Here is a 19950-nt window from a genome sequence, read left to right as displayed (position 1 = left end):
CATGTTATGAAATACTTTCCTTCTTCTTATGCTATGAAAAGTGTTTAAAAGTGAAGGAGAGTCTTTCTTTAACATCCGCTTGAGTACGATAATCAGATCATTAAATGATCTACCACAACTTCAGATATTGACACAACTTTACAAACCGGTTGAAGTCAGAGATCTCCACAAGCACGTATGTATACACATGTATATATATTGAATCTTTAAAATGTTACGAAAAACAATCATGTTAGTTGTGTTTTATTTTACTGTAATAACTGTCTGATGAATTAAGCGTCACAATGATGTTTTGTTTTTTATCAGGAATAAGAAAAGAGTTTTCGGTCTTTTGTGACTTTTTACAAAACTACATCATGAACTTCAGACTCTCATCATTGATCCTGCTGTTACACATTCAAGGTATGAACACTATTGAGTAAACATCAGTTTTGTGCTTGTTGGACATTTGGGAAAAGCATCAGTGTTGTTTACTGCATTAAGACAGTGATATAAGACAAGAGTCAGTACAAACCTTAATTATTCAAACGAAAAAAATGTAGAAGCTGTCACTTGGGCGATACCCTTTCAAAAGTAAACTTTATTTCTACCTAAACAGTGCATATAAGTATCCCAAAGGTACATATTGATTCTGAGGTATGTAAATAGTTCATATTAGGATTTTTTTTTCTGACAGTGTAAGTAAATAAAGACAAGCTGGAGAGGCCAGAATGTAACCACAAAGTTGTTTTCCCAAAGACGCTTTACATGTAATTTACAGCTTTTTGTTTGTAAGGGGGGATTCACTACAATGATTCAGTCTGTATGAACACTGAAATGACTGAGAAATGTTAACAGCAAGTATTTCTTGTCAATTATCACCCTTCTTAAATGGAAATAAGTGCAGTTATGATAGCAAAACATTGCTAGAATAAATATATTGTATTAATATGTAGAGTTTAATTATTAGCATGAAATAAAAACTAAACAACAGATTAGTAAATTAAATGCTTTAGTAACAGCACTGAAATAAAAATTGAATTGGTTACACTATAAATGCATGAAATGGTAAATAATACATAGTACAAATTAATGTTTCCAACGTGTATGAGATATTATCTGATAGTATAAAGAACAGGTGCACTACTGTAAAAAATGAATCTATTATGGTTCCTACATAATATATTTTATAAAACACTGCTGAAATATGTTTTCTAGAGGCTTAGACCTTTCCAATGATTTATAGTTTGTTGTGATTCGATAAAAGTTTACATCCAAAATATTGAAGTAAAGTCAGGTGTCCCGTATACGGGACGGTGACGCTTAATTAATAATTTTTTTAATAAATAACCCGCAGATATTAGCACTCCCATCAGCGCTATTTTGGAATTGCGCTCTCGTGCTCATTTGCCCCATTTGGTAAATCTGGCCCTGTAACATGTAACAATAAGTATGTAACAATGTGTAACGTGGGGTGCTTCAAAGAAAGCAATGGAGAATTGAATCCATGTGCAAAGAGAGGTTTATTAAACTAAATCCCAAAGGGCAGGCAAACACATCCAAAAAGGGGCAATCCAAGAGAGTAATCCGAATATCAGGCAATTGGTCAGGGCAGGCAGAAAACAAACAATATCCAATATAACAGGCACAGGTCAAAACAGGCAAACACAGAAATGAAAACATGATTCTGAATAACAAGTAGGTAGACAGGCTAACAAACAGGCTAAACAATAATCAGCAGTGATATTAACAAAAGGAAGTGGCTTTATAATAAACAAACAGTAAGTGGGAAGTGAAGCATGGCATGACATGATTTCAAAATAAAAGCCAGAACAGAACAGGGTGTCAAAATAAAAGTACAAATCACAAAACACAACACAAAGTCCTTACAGAACCCCCCCCCTTTAAAGGGCGACTCCTGGAGCCCAACACACATTAAACATATAATCCAAAGGCTTGGACCTGGGTCATGGGGCAGGCTTGGCCCTGGGTCATGGGGCAGGCTTGGCCCTGGGTCATGGGGCAGGCTTGGCCCTGGGTCATGGGGCAGGCTTGGACCTGGGTCATGGGGCAGGCTTGGACCTGGGTCATGGGGCAGGCTTGGACCTGGGTCATGGGGCAGGCTTGGACCTGGGTCATGGGGCAGGCTTGGACCTGGGTCATGGGGCAGGCTTGGACCTGGGTCATGGGGCAGGCTTGGACCTGGGTGATGGGGCAGGCTTGGACCTGGGTCATGGGGCAGGAATGGACCAAGGTTGTGAGGTAGGCTCGGATCTGGGTACACCTCAGCCTCCTCCTTGGTGTCCTCTGCCTCCCTCTTGTGTCCATACACTACCCCCCAAAAAAACTTTCACTGATCAGGGTGGCGCTGGAGGCGCTTTAGACCCTCCAACTGGAACATGCCGTGAAGGTGACTCAGATGAATCAGGTGAACCAGACGACTTAGGTGAATCTGGTGAACTAGACGACTCAGGTGAACCCGGCGAATCAGGCAACTTTGGTGAAACCGGTGAAACAGGCGACTCAGGTGAACCCGGAGATTCAGGTAAGCCAGGTGATTCAGGTGGTTCAGGTAAGCCAGGCGATTCAGGCGGTTCAGGTAAGCCAGTTGATTCAGGCGGTTCAGGTAAGCCAGACGATTCACTTTTGATGGGAGGTGCACCAGATAATCCAGACACAGGGGCTTGAGGAACACAGAAAACAAAAGAGCAGAAAGCAGACCACACACACCACAGGGCCATGGCAAATGCAGGAAGCACCGAGTTCATGAGACATACCTCAGTAGTAGCAAAAGTCACAGAACAGGATACAACTTGATGTGAGATCCGAGACGTCCGTACTGACACCATCTCAATAGGTCGATTGTTCTGGCGTAGTCCAAGCAAAGCAAATAGTGGATTCATGTTGCCGGCTGGAAATTACAAACCTCCGCTGGATTCTGGTTAGGCTGATTATTAATGAAACGTTGTCCAATTTAATACTCACTCATATATTTTAAATCTTGAAAGAAATGATTTGTTTGTGCGTGTCTCTGTGAACATTTAGTGTGGTGAATGTAAACTCAGCTGACTTTTACCATTCTAATAAAAAATATCAATTACAGTAACCTACCTAGGTCAAATCTTAAACACTGGTCTATAAATAAGACTTTATTGTGGTCATTTAGGCACAACAATAGTTTTCTGGTTGAATGTTCAGCTCAAGTCTAGAAGGCCCAACAAGTCATGATGCCAAACATGAATCAGAATAAGTTCAGGTATTGCACATCTTTAGCAGACCACCTAAAAATCCACTAGAATGCCGGAAATCACATCCACTTAATCCAAAATTTCCTTGGGGTGGACCTTCAGCTATGTCTGCCTCACAGAATGCAACCAATATTGTCCATCTCCAGTAGGACGCTCCTATCAACGGATTTGGGCCTCCACACAAACCACCAGAATGCAGCGTACAACATCAAATTAACTCCAACTCTCTGATATCTGAGCCACCAACTTGTGTGACAAAATCTCACTCCAAGGTTTTTTGAAAAGTTGGCAGATATGCACTCAAGAGTTGCAGAAAGGAGCACATGTGTACAACAAATGTGTAAAAACAACAACAGTAGCATTCATCACATTTTTTATTCGAGACAGAGAGAGAGCATGCAGGTGCGTCTTCTCTTCGCTCTGTTTACAAGTTGCCATCGGCATGTTTAATGTGTCTGTGCGGTTTGTGACTTGTGCCAGGGCTAGCATCGCTAATCATAGCTTACATCAACTTTTACTAGCAGTGATTTTAAATGGATTTTTCCAAATAGCATGACAAAATGTACCTTTCCAGTAGAAACTTCGCATGGGAAGCCCAACCTGTCCTATTAGCTCACGCCAGCTGCCAGCGTGTCTCCCATAAACACTCTGGTCTTGTTTCTTTCTTCATAGTCCTTTCTCTTCTTGTCATACACTTTGTAGACACTTTTTCTCTTGCGACTCTCAGACATTTTGAAAAAAAAAACACAGTGAGAACGCGAGCTTCAATGAATGGTTGAAACGTAGCACAACACACATACACGTGAAAGTGCGCATGTGCAGAAAGCGAACCTAGGGACGAGCACGTACGACAGTTGTACGTACACATATCATCAGAATGATTGACATCTGGGGTGACCAATAATATAGGTGATCCCCCCGGAAAACGAAAATCTTCTGCTATACCTTTAATTTACATTATTGCTTTCTAGTGCAGGATCTTACATTTGGATCTCAAAAATATGCTTACATTCACATTATACTGTTACAAACGTCAATAAAATGTCATATTTATTTTCAGGGTTCCTAACATTGGATAACTTTAATGTAACCTGTAATGAACTAAATATTTGTGCTGCGAGGGGGACAAAGATGACAGTGTGGTGCGAATACTCAAACATCAACATCACAACTGGGTTCTGGTTCAGTCAGAAACAGAGAACAAACTGGAGAAACAAAGATGAACCTGAAGATTTGACTTTAGATTCAGATTACTCAGGACGAGTGAGTCAAGAGATCACTAAAGATTACTCACGACTCTCAATAAATGATCTGATAGAGAGAGACAGTGGAGAATATCAGCTCATGATCATTATGAAGGATGGAGTTAAACATCTCAGCTCAGTCACAGTCAATCTAACAGTCACAGGTACATTTACATTCTCATCAGTCCAGTTAAACTCTTTTCATTTCTCATCTAATGTAAGGTTTTGATTATTTAGTTTTACAGGTGAAGATAAATCCTGAATCTACAGGACAGCGAGTAAAACTGAGCTGTGATTCCTCCTGCCCAAAAACATCTGAAAATTATTACTTCTGGTTCAAGAGTGGACAACATTTAACATATAACCAAAGCATATTTGTGTCATCCAGTGAAAAAACTGACAGTTATTCCTGCGTTAAGTCTGTTTCAGTTCCCTCTTCATCTGTGTGTGAGTCTGACATTAAAATGGAAGAACAAACTTGGCAGTTTTCTTGTTGATTGATATACAGTATGAGTGTGTTTGTAATTGATTGTGAATGTTACAGCAGTATTTTGTGACTTTTTCAGGTGTTTCTAACAGTAGCTGTAGGGATGTGATTTACACCTTTACAAGAGTTTGTGCTTTAGTGGGATCAACAGTAGATATTCACTCTTCATACTCACATCCCACTGGATATACAGTAGACAAAACATCCTGGGGTTACTTTCATCCTCCTGAGGGACTCCGAGATCTGCGTGAGGATCATCCGTTTTCTGGTCGTGTGGTGTTTGTGGGAAACACAATGAGAATTAATGACGTCAACACGAGTGACTCTGGAGAATATTACTTCAGGTTCATCACTAACACATCAAATGAAGTTATTGGTTCTCCTGGAGTCGATCTTACTGTTACAGGTAACTGCTCATAATAAACTCGCTGTAGTGCAGCACTCATAATGCTTCAGTATAATGAGTGCTGCACTACAGTAGACCTGTTTGAGTCGCGACTCACTCGGATCTTTAACCCGGATCTTTAAATTAACTCATGAGTCGCGAGTCTCTAGTGTCATTTACCCGGATCAGTTGAGTCCTACTACAATTCAATGTAAAACCATAAACAGCGCCACCAAACACACAAACCTCTTTCAACATTATTGATGAGACTTCGCTCGCACTACAGATTCACTCGTAACCGGGTGATCTGTGCGAGAACTGACCCGAGATTCTCACTCAGAGCCGGAAACATTGCAAACTCGAGAGACCCGCAGATCCGCGCGAGCCGCGAATTGACCCGAGATTCTCACTCAGAGCCGGAAACATTGCAAACTCGAGAGACCTGCATATCCGCGCGAACTGACCCGAGACTCTCACTCAGAGCCGGAAACATTGCAAACTCAAAAGATCTGCGAATCTGCGCTGACTCGAGAATCTTTCAACTCGTAACCGGCTGAACCGTAACCGGCTGATCAGCGCGAACTGTCTCTCCGCCTCTGGGGGCTGCATAAGCAGGACACTGTTTTTTTCTATATTATTATGCTATTATTATTAGGCCTATTTTTTTAATGGTTGACCATACACACCAAACCTAAAACCTATAAGCATGTTATCTCAGAAGTGAAAGGCTTTTGTTGTGGATTTGCTTTTGAGGAGACTTCAGTCGCTCTATAGATCCACTAACCGGCTCTGGCTGATCCACGCGAATCAGCCGGTTAGTGGATCTGTAGAGCGAGTCCCATGGTCTGCGAGTCTGCAATGTTTTCGGCTCTGAGAATCTCGAGTCGCGTGGATCAGACGGTTACAAGTGGGTCTGTACTGAGTTTCCTTGGCGATTTAGCAATACTGACTCAAGTTATTCAAGTGACTCACACAACCCGGATCACTTTAGTGAGTGACTCACAATAACCCGGATCCTTAAAAGGAGTCGAGTTTGCCAGGCCTACACTACAGAGAGTTTATAGCTCGAGTAGGAGTCTGATATCAACACGACTGTGATTAGAGGTTTAGGTAATGCTTTATTAACTTGGAAAAGTAGTTAATGTGAACTCTGTTATATCAAATCTCAGATACACATGTGAGAAGCAGCCCAGACCCTGTGATAGATGGAGAAAAAGTGATATTAAGCTGTTCAACTGAATGCACTCTGGATAACAAACATACTTACATCTGGTATAAGAATGGACAACAGGTAACAGATGGATTGACATTATTAAACAAGCTGTACCTGGACTCAATCAACAGTCAGGAGCTACAAGAGTATTCCTGTACTGTAAGAGGTAACACAACATCTCATCATACATCTGACTTTACTCTTACACTGTAAAAAGTAAACCGCTGGATCAACTTAAAAAATAACTTCAGTTGGTAATGCCTAAAAAATGAAGTTGTTTCTTATTGTGAAATTCAAGTGAAATTTTAAGTTGAACAAAACTAGTTTTAGTTACCAACCGAAGTTACTCTTTAAAGCTACAGTCGGCAACTCTGGAGGATTGAGATGATTTCGAATGTTTTCAATTTTTATGCCCCTCCCACACTACCACCAAGCAACCTCATATCGAGCTCGTCCTCAGCAGTGCATTTTTAAGCATACTTAGATTACTTACATAACAATCAGAAATACAATAAATGGTTGATAGAGCACAATTACCTGTCAAGAAGAAATATGACAAGCTCTGCATCCAGCTTGAACCCTTTAAAAGCTCATAGATCCCTCCACCTTTCAAATGCTGGTCCGATATTGATCCTAGTTTTATTACCGGCACGGTCGCTGTCTATCTTAATTTCCTTCTTTTCCTTGGTTGTTTTCTTTTCATTGGTCCTTCTTCTAGCTCTAGTTGTAAGCCAAGGAATCAGAAGTGTGTTAGTGAATGTTCTTGTCACGGTTAATCTGTGTCATGTCTTGTCTCTGTTCCGATTGTTATCACCTGGACATTCATTGATTAATTACCTGCCTCATCACACCTGTTTGTCATTTAGTCTGTGTGTATATATACCTCTGTCTTCTGTTTGCTCACTGCTGGATCATTGTCATTGTCACTACTTTCATGTCTGTTCCTGTTTCTTCTATTGGATGTTCCAGTGTTACCTGCCCGTTGTTTTATTCTCGTTCTGTTAATAAATGTTATTTATTTCATTGTGAACTCTGCACTTGCGTCCTAACTTCCTCACTCCTGCATCCCAGTCGTGACAGTTCTCTCCGCCATCACGCTGCGTTCAATATAAGGTGGATTCATGTGATATTAGGCTTGTTCGACTTCAAGCAGCGCCACAAGAACCGATCTTGCCGACTGCAACTTTAAGTAAATCCAACTTTTCACTTGTTACAGTGTAAATGATAAAATAGATAGTTTCAGTCCTTGATGCTGATTGGTTTATTGTCAGCCATGACGTCATCGCTGAGCTACTTTCAGTCTCACTTTGCAGCACTCATAGCTGATCATTAATATTAAGTGAGATGCTACAAAATTACAGCTTCTGCAGGTTTCAAAGTCAGGTGTCGGTGTGCCGCGTTGTTTTGTGTATCATCATTACTGGGGAAACCCCTAAAAAAGAAGATGAGGAAACACAATCAAGGTGGAATTACTATTTTCTAACGCAAGCTGTACTTTAAATGTACTAACACAACCAAAAGTGAAAGTGTTTTAGCGCTGCCAGTGGCACTGAACGTCATAGCACATCACTCAGAACTTTTGAGTTATTTTGAAAATATGCACACAGCTGTCATGATGGTTATTTGCTGAGTAGCGCTGTGATAACGGCTGCAGTGAGACTGAAATCTGAGAATCACAGAAAAGTCAAATTCTGAATGTTCTGCCTTTCCTGAATATAACTGAGTTTGTGTCTTTTTTCAGATACAATGGACAAAACAAATGCTTAAATACATAAAACTGTATGATACTGATTAAAACAAGGCTTGGCTTTCTGAAGGTTTGCTACTATAATGTTTTAATAAAGCTTTTTTGTACCTGCCTTTCAGAGATATGACACACCCTGCACTTGTGGACTTCCTCAGAGTCGACACTTTGATGACATCATGTAGTGCAGACTTTAGGGACTCTTGCACACAAGGGCACACCAGAGTCGTATTTTGGAAAAGACTCGAGCGTCACGCCGAAAATAAGAAGAGAAGTTGCCCATCAGTGTGTCTGATGTAAATGAGCTTTTTTATTAAACTGTCACAGTCCCAGATTGTCTGCCAGCCTTTAAGCTCATTTACACCCTGCTTATTTTTAGACCCACATGAGTTGCATTGGAAAGTCTGAAAGGAAGTTTTTATCCGCTCAATTTAATACTTTTTAAAGGTTTTAAATGAATTACATTCATTTCTTAATAGTTTCTCCAAATACCAATTTAGAAAATATAAAACATATGCAGATTATTGGCTCAGTTTATTAGTAATGAAAGGAACAGGTTTATAAAAATATAAAACATAATCTGTCGTGTGAATCGAGTTGAGACTGTTTCTCAAGAATAAGAGCACTAGCAGTAAGAAGATGAAGATTAATGATTAGATTTTTTTCTGCTGGAGACATAAAAGATGAAGTAAAGATAAGAGACATCTTTTACAGGACTCAGCAATAATTAACAGCTATAAATTCACTTTTAATATAATAGTATGTAATAGTTGTCAAAATATGTAAAGTTCAAGCATGTTATGAAATGCTTTCCTTCTTCTTATGCTATAAAAAGTGTCAAAAAGAGTTTCTTTAACATCCGCTTGAGTACGAGAAAATGAGATAATATCATTAAATGATCTACTACAACTTCAACTGCTCATAATAATGCTGTATTTATACATTTATAAGGACTAAATGTCACGACACGGGAGTGGAGGGAGGACACAAACGCAGAGTTCGGCAAATAAATAACATTTAATAATAAAATGGGGAAACAAAAACACGAGGAGTAACATGGTAGCAAAACACAGGAACATCCAAACGTGACACAGGAAACAGACAGGGTTGTAATGACAATCATCCGGCAATGAGTGTGACACAAACACTGGTATAAATACACAAAGACTAATGACACACAGGTGGAATGAATGATGTGATAATTAACAAGTGTCCAGGTGATGACAATATAGAACAGACACAAAACATGACACGGATCACCGTGACATAACCCCTCCCTCTACGAGTGGCTACCAGACACTCACATAAACACAAAACAAAAACAAAGTCTGGTAGCGAGAGTCCAAGGGAGGGGTGGAGGGCTTGGGGACCCTGGCGAAGCCGGCAGCCGCCGGGATGAGACCAACAGGACGGTTGGCCGGACTGCGCCAGGAGAACCGGAGTGATCGCTCCGAGAACCGAGGCAGACGAATTACCCCCCTCCTGGGAATCGTCGACGATCAGATGCCCCCGGAAATCTTCTCCCATCCCCTCGCGGAAACGGAGACCCTCGCTCGGTAGCCACCCCGGGGAAATGATCGGGCGTGGTCCGTTCCGGATCCCCCTGCGAGCAGGATGGTGGTCCTCCGAGGGACCGTCGACGACGACTCAACCGTTGGGGGACCGCCTGGGCCGATCCTCCTCCCGCAGGAGTGAGCGATCGCTCACGGTGGTCCCCAAGAGACATCGGGGCTGATGGGGAATGAACCCCGATGTCACCACTCCCCCTCGACGAAACTCCTGGGGGAGCCGCCCTCCGTGAACTCGCTGCGTCCAATAATGGCCGGATGATTCTGTCACGACACGGGAGTGGAGGGAGGACACAAACGCAGAGTTCGGCAAATAAATAACATTTAATAATAAAATGGGGAAACAAAAACACGAGGAGTAACATGGTAGCAAAACACAGGAACATCCAAACGTGACACAGGAAACAGACAGGGTTGTAATGACAATCATCCGGCAATGAGTGTGACACAAACACTGGTATAAATACACAAAGACTAATGACACACAGGTGGAATGAATGATGTGATAATTAACAAGTGTCCAGGTGATGACAATATAGAACAGACACAAAACATGACACGGATCACTGTGACACTAAAGTGATGCTATTGATCATAAGAGCTTTTACCATTTGTGTTTTATTTATCTTTTGTTAAACAATAATTAAATAACATTTTAAAAACTGAAAAAGGAAATTAAAAAGCCGTGTCATGAAGTGATGTTTATGTTGTGAATTTTACACTTGTTTTTGAGGTTGTCTCTGATATGATGTGTTTTGCTTACCAGTCTAATCTAGTATTAAACTGAAGCTGGTATAAACTGGTTTTCTGGGCAGAGATGTCTATCACACAGTCTCATCCTGTTTAAGTGGGTGGTTTGTGGCAAAGCCGATCAAGTTTTTATGCTGATTCAAGAACACGACACTGATTTTTGCAGCTGTGTTTCCTCTCCTAATCTTTAATCTGTGTCTTCAGAATTAAAAAAATATATTTGTGTTATGTGTCTGATTGGTCTGACTGCTCTTTCACAAGTGCTTCTGGGTTGGTAAAGTGCGCAAAGCCTGCTGCAGACAGCATCAAGGGGGCAAAGGGGGCGCTGATGAGCACACTTCAAAGTGTAAAAATGACAGATGTGAAACCCTACGAACTCGTAGACTAAGTGAGCGCACACAGTTTACTAAATATGTTACTATCAGCTCCATTTAACATTTTTGTTAACAAGTTTTACAATTTCAGAGAAACAATTACATTCAGTTTCCCCAAAAGTTAAATGTAAGTATAAAAATGTGCAGATTATTTCTGTCTCAGTTTATTTGTAATGAAAGTAACAGGTTTATAAAAATATGAAACATAATCTGTCCTGTGAATCGAGTTGAGACTGTTGCTCAAGAATAAGAGCACTAGCAGTAAAAAGATGAAGATTAATGATTAGATTTTTTTCTGCTGGAGACATAAAAGATGAAGTAAAGATAAGAGACATCTTTTACAGGCAGTGGCGTCTATATGCTTGTTGTATCTCACAGTAAGTTTGTTTCTGCAATATGAAAATGAGAGTTATGTGATTCCCATTACAAATCCAGACAATAACCAACTTACAACCTTCATTGCTGGTGTTTGTTAGTTCAGTTTGTTAGATCAGTCTGAATTGTAATCTAATGCTTTACCGTTTTTTCTTATGTAGTTTTTTAGTAAGATCACAAACTGAAGTTGCAGTAGTGTATAAATTACATTGTTTTAAATACATCCTATAAGGAATTTGCAAGCAAAGGATAGATCTGAGAGGGGCTTGAAAATATTTTTCTGTACAAAGGGAGGCCGGTGGAACAAGATTTTTTTGTCTTATACAATGTTATGTTACGCAGTCCAAAATAAAATAAATCTGTTTTTATATGTCTAACTTAATTCTATATACTCAATATTACTGTTGTGCAATTCAAATGAAAACCCTTCAGGTAATGTTGGGGCATGTGGGGCTCCAGTTTCTTGGACTTTCTTTAGGGCCCCCAAAATGGTAAACACGTCACTGTTTACAGGACTCTCCAACAAATAACAGCTACACATAAAGATAACAATAGTTGTCAGATTATGTAAAATTCAAGCATGTTATGAAATGTTTTCCTTCTTCTTATGCTATGAAAAGTCTCAAAAAGTGAAGGAGAGTTTTTCTTTAACATCCGCTTGAGTACGATAATCAGATCATTAAATGATCTACCACAACTTCAGATATTGACACAACTTTACAAACCGGTTAAAGTCAGAGATCTCCACGAGCACGTATGTATACACATTTATTTGTATTGAATCTTTGAAATGTTACGAAAAGTTGTGTTTTATTTTACTGTAATAACTGTCTGATTAATTGAGCGTCACAATGATGTTTTGTTTTCTCTCAGGAATAAGAAAAGAGTTTTGGGTCTTATGTGACTTTCTACAAAACTACATCATGAACTTCAGACTCTCATCATTGATCCTGCTGTTACACATTCAAGGTATGAACACTTTTGAGTAGATGAAAGTTTTGTGGTTGTTGGACATTTGGGAAAAGCATCAGTGTTGTTTACTGCATTAAGACAGTGATATAAGACAAGAGTCAGTACAAACCTTAATTATTCAAACAAGAAAATGTACAGCTGTCACCGGGGAAGTGCCCTTTCAAAAGTAAACTTTATTTTTACCTAAACAGTGCATATAAGTATCTCAAAGGTCCATATTAATACATCTGAGGTATGTAAATACTTATAAGGACATAATATTTCTGACAGTGTAAGTAAAGACAAGCTGGAGATAACAACACTGAAATAAAACTTGAATTGGTTAAACTATAAATGCATGAAATGGTAAATAATACAATTAACTGTTTCAAACGTGTATGAGATATTACCTGATAGTATAGAGAACAGAGAAAGAAAGAGAGACACCACTAGATACATCCATTTGTAATCGTATTGAAAAGCCTTCATGTAGTCGGAGCTGATGGTTTAGTGGGCAGCGCTCCAACATGTGGTGCTTTCGCACTTTTGGTGACCCAAGTTTGATTCCCGGCTCGTGGTTATTTGCCGATCTCATACCCCTCTCTCCTCCCTGTACTTTCCTGTCCTCCCCTAACCTCACTATTGAATAAAGACAAAACTGGCCAAAAAATCTAACAAATAAAATCCTTCATGTAAACACCTAAATCAATACGATTGAGGTTGATCGGATGCAAATTTGTATCGTATTGAAGTGGTTGATGTTCTTACACATGTGTACTCTGCTAGTCTAGTAAGTTATCGTTCAAGTTTACTGTTAAGCATTCAAGTAGTTCCTGTCATAGTTTTGTGTAGTCTTATTCTGTTTATCTGTCTTTGTTGGTGCCTTTAGGTGTTTTAGGCACCAACTGGGTTTTCTTTTGTACCCAATAAACCTTGTACTGTATCTGTACATGCAAAGCCTGCATCTGGGTCTCTCTCTCTCTCTCTCTCTCTCTCTCTCTCTCTCTTTCTCTCTCTCTCTCTCTCAGAGTAATACATTCCTATATTTTCTCTTCTATCAGGGATTCCTGGTTGTGATTTATATCAGCAACTAATTTGGAGAGTAATGTAATGACTTAGATAACGCTGTTGGGTCAGTTTCCCAGACAGGGTTTAGATTAATCCAGGACTAGGCTTTAGTTATATTAAGACATTTAAGTAACTTTTACAAACATACCTTACACAAAAATACTGGTGTGCATCTTGAGATCAAACATTGGCACCGATAAGTTGATAGATAGTTAGTAACATTTTACAATAAAGTTGAATTTGTTAATATTATTAATACATCAGCTAACTTGAGATCAAGTAGGTTAGATTAAAAAGAAAAACTCATAAATAAACTCAGGTTTATTCAAATTAATTTACATCATTGATCTCTAGTGCAGGATTTTACATTAAATTTACATTATACTGTGTTACGAATGTCAATAATATTTTATATTTATTTTCAGGGTCCCTAACATTGAATAATTTTAATGTAACCTGTAATAAACTGAATATTTGTGCTCTGAGGGGGAGATGGATGACAGTGAGGTGCGATTACTCAAACATCAACATCACAACTGGATTCTGGTTTAGTCAGAAACGGAGAACAAACTGGAGAAACAAAGATGAACCTGAAGATTTGACTTTAGATTCAGATTACTCAGGACGAGTGAAACAAGAGATCACTGAAGATTACTCAAAGCTCATAATACATGATGTGAAAGAGAGAGACAGTGGAGAATATCAGCTCATGATCATTATGAAGGATGGAGTTAAACATCTCAGCTCAGTCACAGTCAATCTAACAGTTTCAGGTACATTTACATTCTCATCAGTCCAGTTAAACTCTTTTCATTTCTCATCTAATGTAAGGTTTTCATTATTTAGGTTTACAGGTGAAGATGAATCCTGAATCTACAGATGGACAAGTAAAACTGAGCTGTGTTTCCTCCTGCCCAAAAACATCTGCATTTTTTTACCACTGGCACAAGAATGGACAATATTTACCAAGAAACCAAAGCATATTTGTGTCATCCAGTGAAAACACTGACAGTTATTCCTGCATTGAGTCTGTTTCAGAGCCCTCTTCATCTGTGTGTGAGTTTGACATTTACAAAATATTTAAATTAAAATGGAAGAACAAACTTTGCAGTTTTCTTGTTGATTCATATACAGTATGAGTGTGTTTGTAATTGATTGTGAATGTTACAGCAGTATTTTGTGACTCTTTCAGGTCTTTCTAACAGTAGCTGTTGGGGTGTGACTTACACCTCTAGAAGAGTTTGTGCTTTAGTGGGATCAACAGTAGATATTCACTCTTCATACTCACATCCCACTGGATATACAGTAAAGAAAACATTCTGGTATTACCGTTATCGTAGGGAACTCAGAGATCTACATGAGGTTCATCAGTTTTCTGGTCGTGTGGAGTTTGTGGGAAACACACTGAGAATCAAAGACGTCAACAGGAATGACACTGGGGAATATCGATTCTTCATCATCACTAACACATCAGATAAAGTTTCTGGTTCTCCTGGAGTCACTCTTACTGTTACAGGTAACTGCTCATAATAAACTCTCTGTAAAGCTGCTTTCACTGATCAGATTTGTGAATATATTTATGCTACTGTTTTAGGGTCCTTACAATTTTTTAAAACTTTTGTTAAACGATGAGTAGATTACATTTTAAATATTAAAATATCAATGCTATCAATCATTTGAGTTAATCATCTGAAATTTCATCTCGTCTGAACACTGTATGATGTTTATGTTGTGAATGTTACATGTTACATTAAAGTTGTCCATTGTGAAAATAATATAATGTGTTTTGTACTGCATATATGATGCTGCTGTATCTTAATGGTTCATTAGTTGGACTATGTAGTTTACTATCTTGCAAGCATGGTTGATCGGATGCTGGTAAATAGTGTAAATATGTTGGTCAAGCAGCCAGGCCGGCAGCAAACCAGCACTTACCAGTCTAATCCAGTATTAAAACTGAAGCTGGTATAAACTGGTTTTATGAGTTGTTACACGTTCTCTCTAAGTGTGCGATTTGTGACAAACTTGAAAAGTTGATCAAGACTTTATGTTGATGTTGAGGACACTCATCACAGAAGTCTTCAGATTTAAAACAAATACACTAATCAACATTTGACGTTGATCAAAAAAGTTAATCAAAGTTGTTTTTAGACAAAAAGGTTTTGATCCACTTCAAATGTTGACTGTATATTTATGTTGCACTCGTGTGTTTGACAGATGCTTTTATTTAAAGCAATTTAAGCTGCGTTCACATTATATATTTTATCTGTATGTGTGTGTTTGACTGCATGACTTTGCCATTGTTCACATCATACTGAATTGAGCTGAATCAAACATTTCAGGCATAACTAAGAAAAGTAGTTGACGTGAACTTTGTTATATTAAATCTCAGATACACGAGTGAGAAGTAGTCCAAACCCTGTGATAGATGGAGAAAAAGTGATATTAAGCTGTTCAACCAGATGCACTCTGGATAGCAAACATACTTACATCTGGTATAAGAATGGACAACAGGTAACAGATGGATTGAGATTATTAAACAAGTTGTACCTGGACTCAATCAACAGTGAGGAGCTACAAGAGTATTCCTGTACTGTAAGAGGTAACACAACATCTCATCATACATCTGATGAAATTATATAAGAGATAGTTTCAGTCCTTGATGCTGATTGGTTTATTCACAGCTATGACATCATCACTGAGCTACTTTAGGTCTCATTGTGCAGCACTCAGCTGATCATTAATATTGTAGCAGTTATAGTTAAATGTCAAACTTCAGTATATAATGAAAGAAACATTTGTGTCATTATTATTTTCATGTTATAGAAACTGTTTTATAAAAAAGATTTCACTCATTTGTCTCTTTGTCAGTCTGTAACTCAAGGGTTAAAGGTCATTGCTCTTCAGTTGTGATGATATTCATAATGTAGCACAGCCTCTCTGTAACGGGGTTGCTTTAATGAAAGCGAATGAGAAGTGAATCCATGTGCTAAAGGTTTTATTATAGGAAATCCCAAAAGGGCCAGCAAACAAATCCAGTAGGGCAATCCACAATCGTATCCAAAAAACAGGCAAAGTGTCAGGGCAGGCAGAGTACGATTACAAAATCCAGAAACAGGCACGGGATAAAAGCAGGAACCTTGGTGTCCTCTGCCTCCTTCCTGTGTCCGGGTACTACCCCCCCCCAAAAAAAAACTTGGGAAAGCTTCCACTGACCAGGGTGGCGCTGGTCCTGATGGTGAACCAGACAACTCAGGTGAATAAGGTGAACCAGGTGAATCAGACAAATCAGATGACTCGGGGCGAATCAGGTGAATCAGACGAGTCAGGTGAATCAGACGAATCAGGTGAGTCGGGTGAATCAGACGAATCAGATGAATCAGGCAAAGCAGGTGAGTCAGACGGGTCAGGTGAATCAGGAGAATCAGGCGAACCCGGTGAATCAGTCGACTCAGTCGAACCAGAGGATTCAGGTGGTTCCAGTAAGCCAGGGGATTCAGGGTCTTGATGAACATATGGAACAAAAGAGCAGAAGGCAGACCACACGCACCACAGGGCCATGGCAAATTCAGAAAGGAGACAGTCAATGAGACATACCTCTGTGGCAGTCGGTTCAGGCATGACAGCCATCTTGATGGCAGGTGCAGGGTGAACAATAGCCCTCATAAGTGCAGGTGTGGTGGTGACGATGGCTCTCTCAAACACATGTGCAGGAATTGTGGTAGCTCTCTCGAAAACTAGGGATGGCTCCCGCGAAACTGACGTTTCGACACTGTGTTGAGATCCCAAAGCGTAAATGTTTCGAAACACTGCTCCGAAATGTGGCATGACAAAACAGGCATGACATGTTGTGAGTAAAACAGGTGAGTAAAAGTTAAAACAAACTTTATTTAAATTATTTAAAACTATAGTGGGAGGGGGAAAGTGGAAGCTAAAATGATCCTTCTTCTGCCTCCCAGCTGGTCTTGCAGGAGGGGAGAGGGCCAGGTGCCAGCGACAGGGGCGCTAAGGGGGAGACAGGGGGACGGGGCTCCTTCACTTTTGTCTCTTGAACTCGTGGCGCCCTCCTCTTCTCTTGGAGGCAGAATGAAAACAACAATTAGGGGATGCACTGATGTAGGGCAACTACCTGCTCTGCCGCGGGGTGGCTCCGGGGCCTTCTCAGCCATTCCACGTCCCGCTACGGCGATTGACCGTGGTGTATTCAGGTAAGTATGAGGGGAAGCTTCCTTCGTGTTACTAACGTCTTCTTCTGCTCTTCTTCCACAGGGTGGCCGACCCTTTCCTCCGTCCGCGGCCTGCTGGGTTCCACGCTTGTCCCGGATGCCTGCTACAGTCACACACACAAGAGACAGGTTTGGGAAATCTCGTTAGACTGTCGTGCCTTTCTCCGGCACTGAGGTTTTACGATGACAGGCTGCTGGACTAAGAGCAACTCCACTTTCTACTTTCAGGCTACTTCGGAGACGCTGCGGGGTCGGACTCCACCAGGCTGGCGGATACACAAGGTAAGTATAGACTTGGCTAGGCGCACTGGACTGGATCTACAGTGTCTCTCAGGTAAGTTTGCCTTGGACTCCACCCTGGGACTGCTCTACGGTTCACTGGGTGTGCTGCTCTGTATCAACAGACAACTTGGGTACGTATAGCTTTGCATTGGTTCTAGGGTGGCTCTGCAGTTCACTGGGCGTGCTGCTCTGAATCAACAGACAACTTGGGTACATTTAGCTTTAGCTCGGTTCTAGGGTGGCTCTGCGGTTCACTGGGCGCACTGCTCTGTATCAACAGACAACTTGGGTACGTTTAGCTTTAGCTTGGTTCTAAGGTGGCTCTGCGGTTCACTGGGCGCGCTGCTTTGTATCAACAGACAACTTGGGTACGTATAGCTTTAGCTTGGTTCTAGGGTGGCTCTGCGGTTCACTGGGCGTGCTGCTCTGTATCAACAGACTCTTCAGGTAAGTATGACGGTTAACTTAACGCTCTCTCTATCATACTCAAGCATTCCAAGTAGGTATTACAATGTGGGTGAGAGAATTTGTACTTCACCTAACCTTGGTCTACGGTGAGAGAATGCAGGCTTTACCCACTTCCAACTGGCTGCTGCTGGCTTGGTCCTGGCTGATACCATCTTGAGAGGCGGAGGGGATGTAGATGGGACTGCGAGATGATGCCCATAACAGACCCGTCAGCTCCTTTTCCTCTCCAGGGTTAGATCGACACCTAGATTGGTGGGACAGACGGCTAGGCCTCCTCTCCAACACAGGGTTTGCACACAACAGTTAGTTTGCGATTTCACAATTTCTCTACTTCCTTTATCTTCACTGTGATCTCTCCCACAGCACGTCAATACTGTACTCACAATCCCCTTCGTTGCTTGGACACACAGGCAGGGGGTAGAAAGGTAAGTACACGACACACCTCACAGCGACTGGCTTGACCTAGGGGCGGTACGGGCGACAGAAGACACGGCACAGCACTGCAAATACTTCAGGTGCACACACGTCAATAATTCACACTCACCCACAGCAATCCACACTTCTTAGTGACAGATAAGGCCCATACCTCCACTCAGAGTCAAGAACTTCACTGGGGGGGAGACGTTGCAATCGCTGCCACGGGCGGTGGTCTGGGTGTCACGGTTCCCCACACAATGGTCTGCGTGTCTTACACTCCTCTGGCTCACCCACCGGCTTCGTACTACACGGTGGGGCCAATACACAGCAACACACTCCACACAAAACAGTTTACTGTCCGTTACTTCAATGCCTCAGTGAATGTGAATATCTACTGTTACTCATGGTCTGACACCATGTATCTCTCTTCCTCTGTGCTCGTTTGTCCTCTTCTCGCGGTTCCCCAAGCCGCTTAACTCCAGGAAACCTCCGCTCAGAATTGTACTTCGCTGTAGCCTTGAATGCACATGTACACACATAGGTAAGAATACACTTCTTAAATATAATTCGTCCTCCTCCAAACCTGTTTCAATGACTCGGTTCTTCTGTTCTTTTTACTCCACAGATATTCTCTTCGAGTCCGTATCCTTGGCTTCGCCAAATCAACCCACCACTTTGCCACAACATCCGCTCCAACATCCACCAGAAAAAAAAGGGAACAACAATGAGCGATGTCCTGTGTTTCACATGCTCTATTTATATGTCACAGGTCGGAGCGGACCCAGATGTTGTAAGTCACGCCCCTTCCTAGTTTCCACCTCGAGGAGGCCCCAAAGCCACCCCAATGACCAAACACACAGAGCATAAGTAAGGATAAACAAGCTTTATTTAAATTATTTAAAATGGTTCAGGGAAGGGAAATAGGGAAATATTAAAAAGGTCTCGTCTGTCTTCCAGGGGGAGAAGGGGGCCAACAAAGACTTTGTGGCAGGGGTGAGTTTATCCACAGGGGGGAGGGGGGACGGAGCTCCTTCGTCCCTTCTTGTGACCCTTGGTCTTCCTCCTGTGATTATGTTGACCCGAGGCGCCCTTCTGTTCTTCCTGAAGGCAGAATAAAACATATAATGATTGTCCGATCCGATGAAACGGCTACCTGTTTCTCTGCTCTTTA

General features: G+C 40.9%; 1 protein-coding gene across 4 annotated transcripts in view; it reads left to right on the top strand.

The window, feature by feature from the left end:
- Positions 1-19950, top strand: part of LOC129453645 (uncharacterized) — a 122997-nt gene that overhangs the window by 46257 nt on the left and 56790 nt on the right. The window contains exons 4-7 of one of the 4 annotated variants that reach the window (XM_073865605.1): positions 4709-4918; positions 5038-5364; positions 6513-6722; positions 8423-8995. The exons of 1 other annotated variant lie outside the window; for it this stretch is intronic. In XM_073865605.1, coding sequence (XP_073721706.1) covers positions 4709-4918; positions 5038-5364; positions 6513-6722; positions 8423-8430 — 755 coding nt within the window. In that variant the 3' untranslated portion in view covers positions 8431-8995. Of the gene's footprint in view, positions 1-102; positions 176-306; positions 403-4287; positions 4636-4708; positions 4919-5037; positions 5365-6512; positions 6723-8422; positions 8996-15778; positions 15989-19950 lie in introns of those variants that run through there. 2 more of the 4 variants (XM_073865604.1, XM_073865608.1) reach the window with 2 other exon arrangements.

This window comes from Misgurnus anguillicaudatus, unplaced genomic scaffold, assembly GCF_027580225.2.
Source record: "Misgurnus anguillicaudatus unplaced genomic scaffold, ASM2758022v2 HiC_scaffold_32, whole genome shotgun sequence".
Taxonomy (NCBI): Eukaryota; Metazoa; Chordata; class Actinopteri; order Cypriniformes; family Cobitidae; genus Misgurnus; species Misgurnus anguillicaudatus.
The sequence above is the reverse complement of the archived record's forward strand: the minus strand, read 5'-3'. Positions and strand labels throughout refer to the sequence as shown.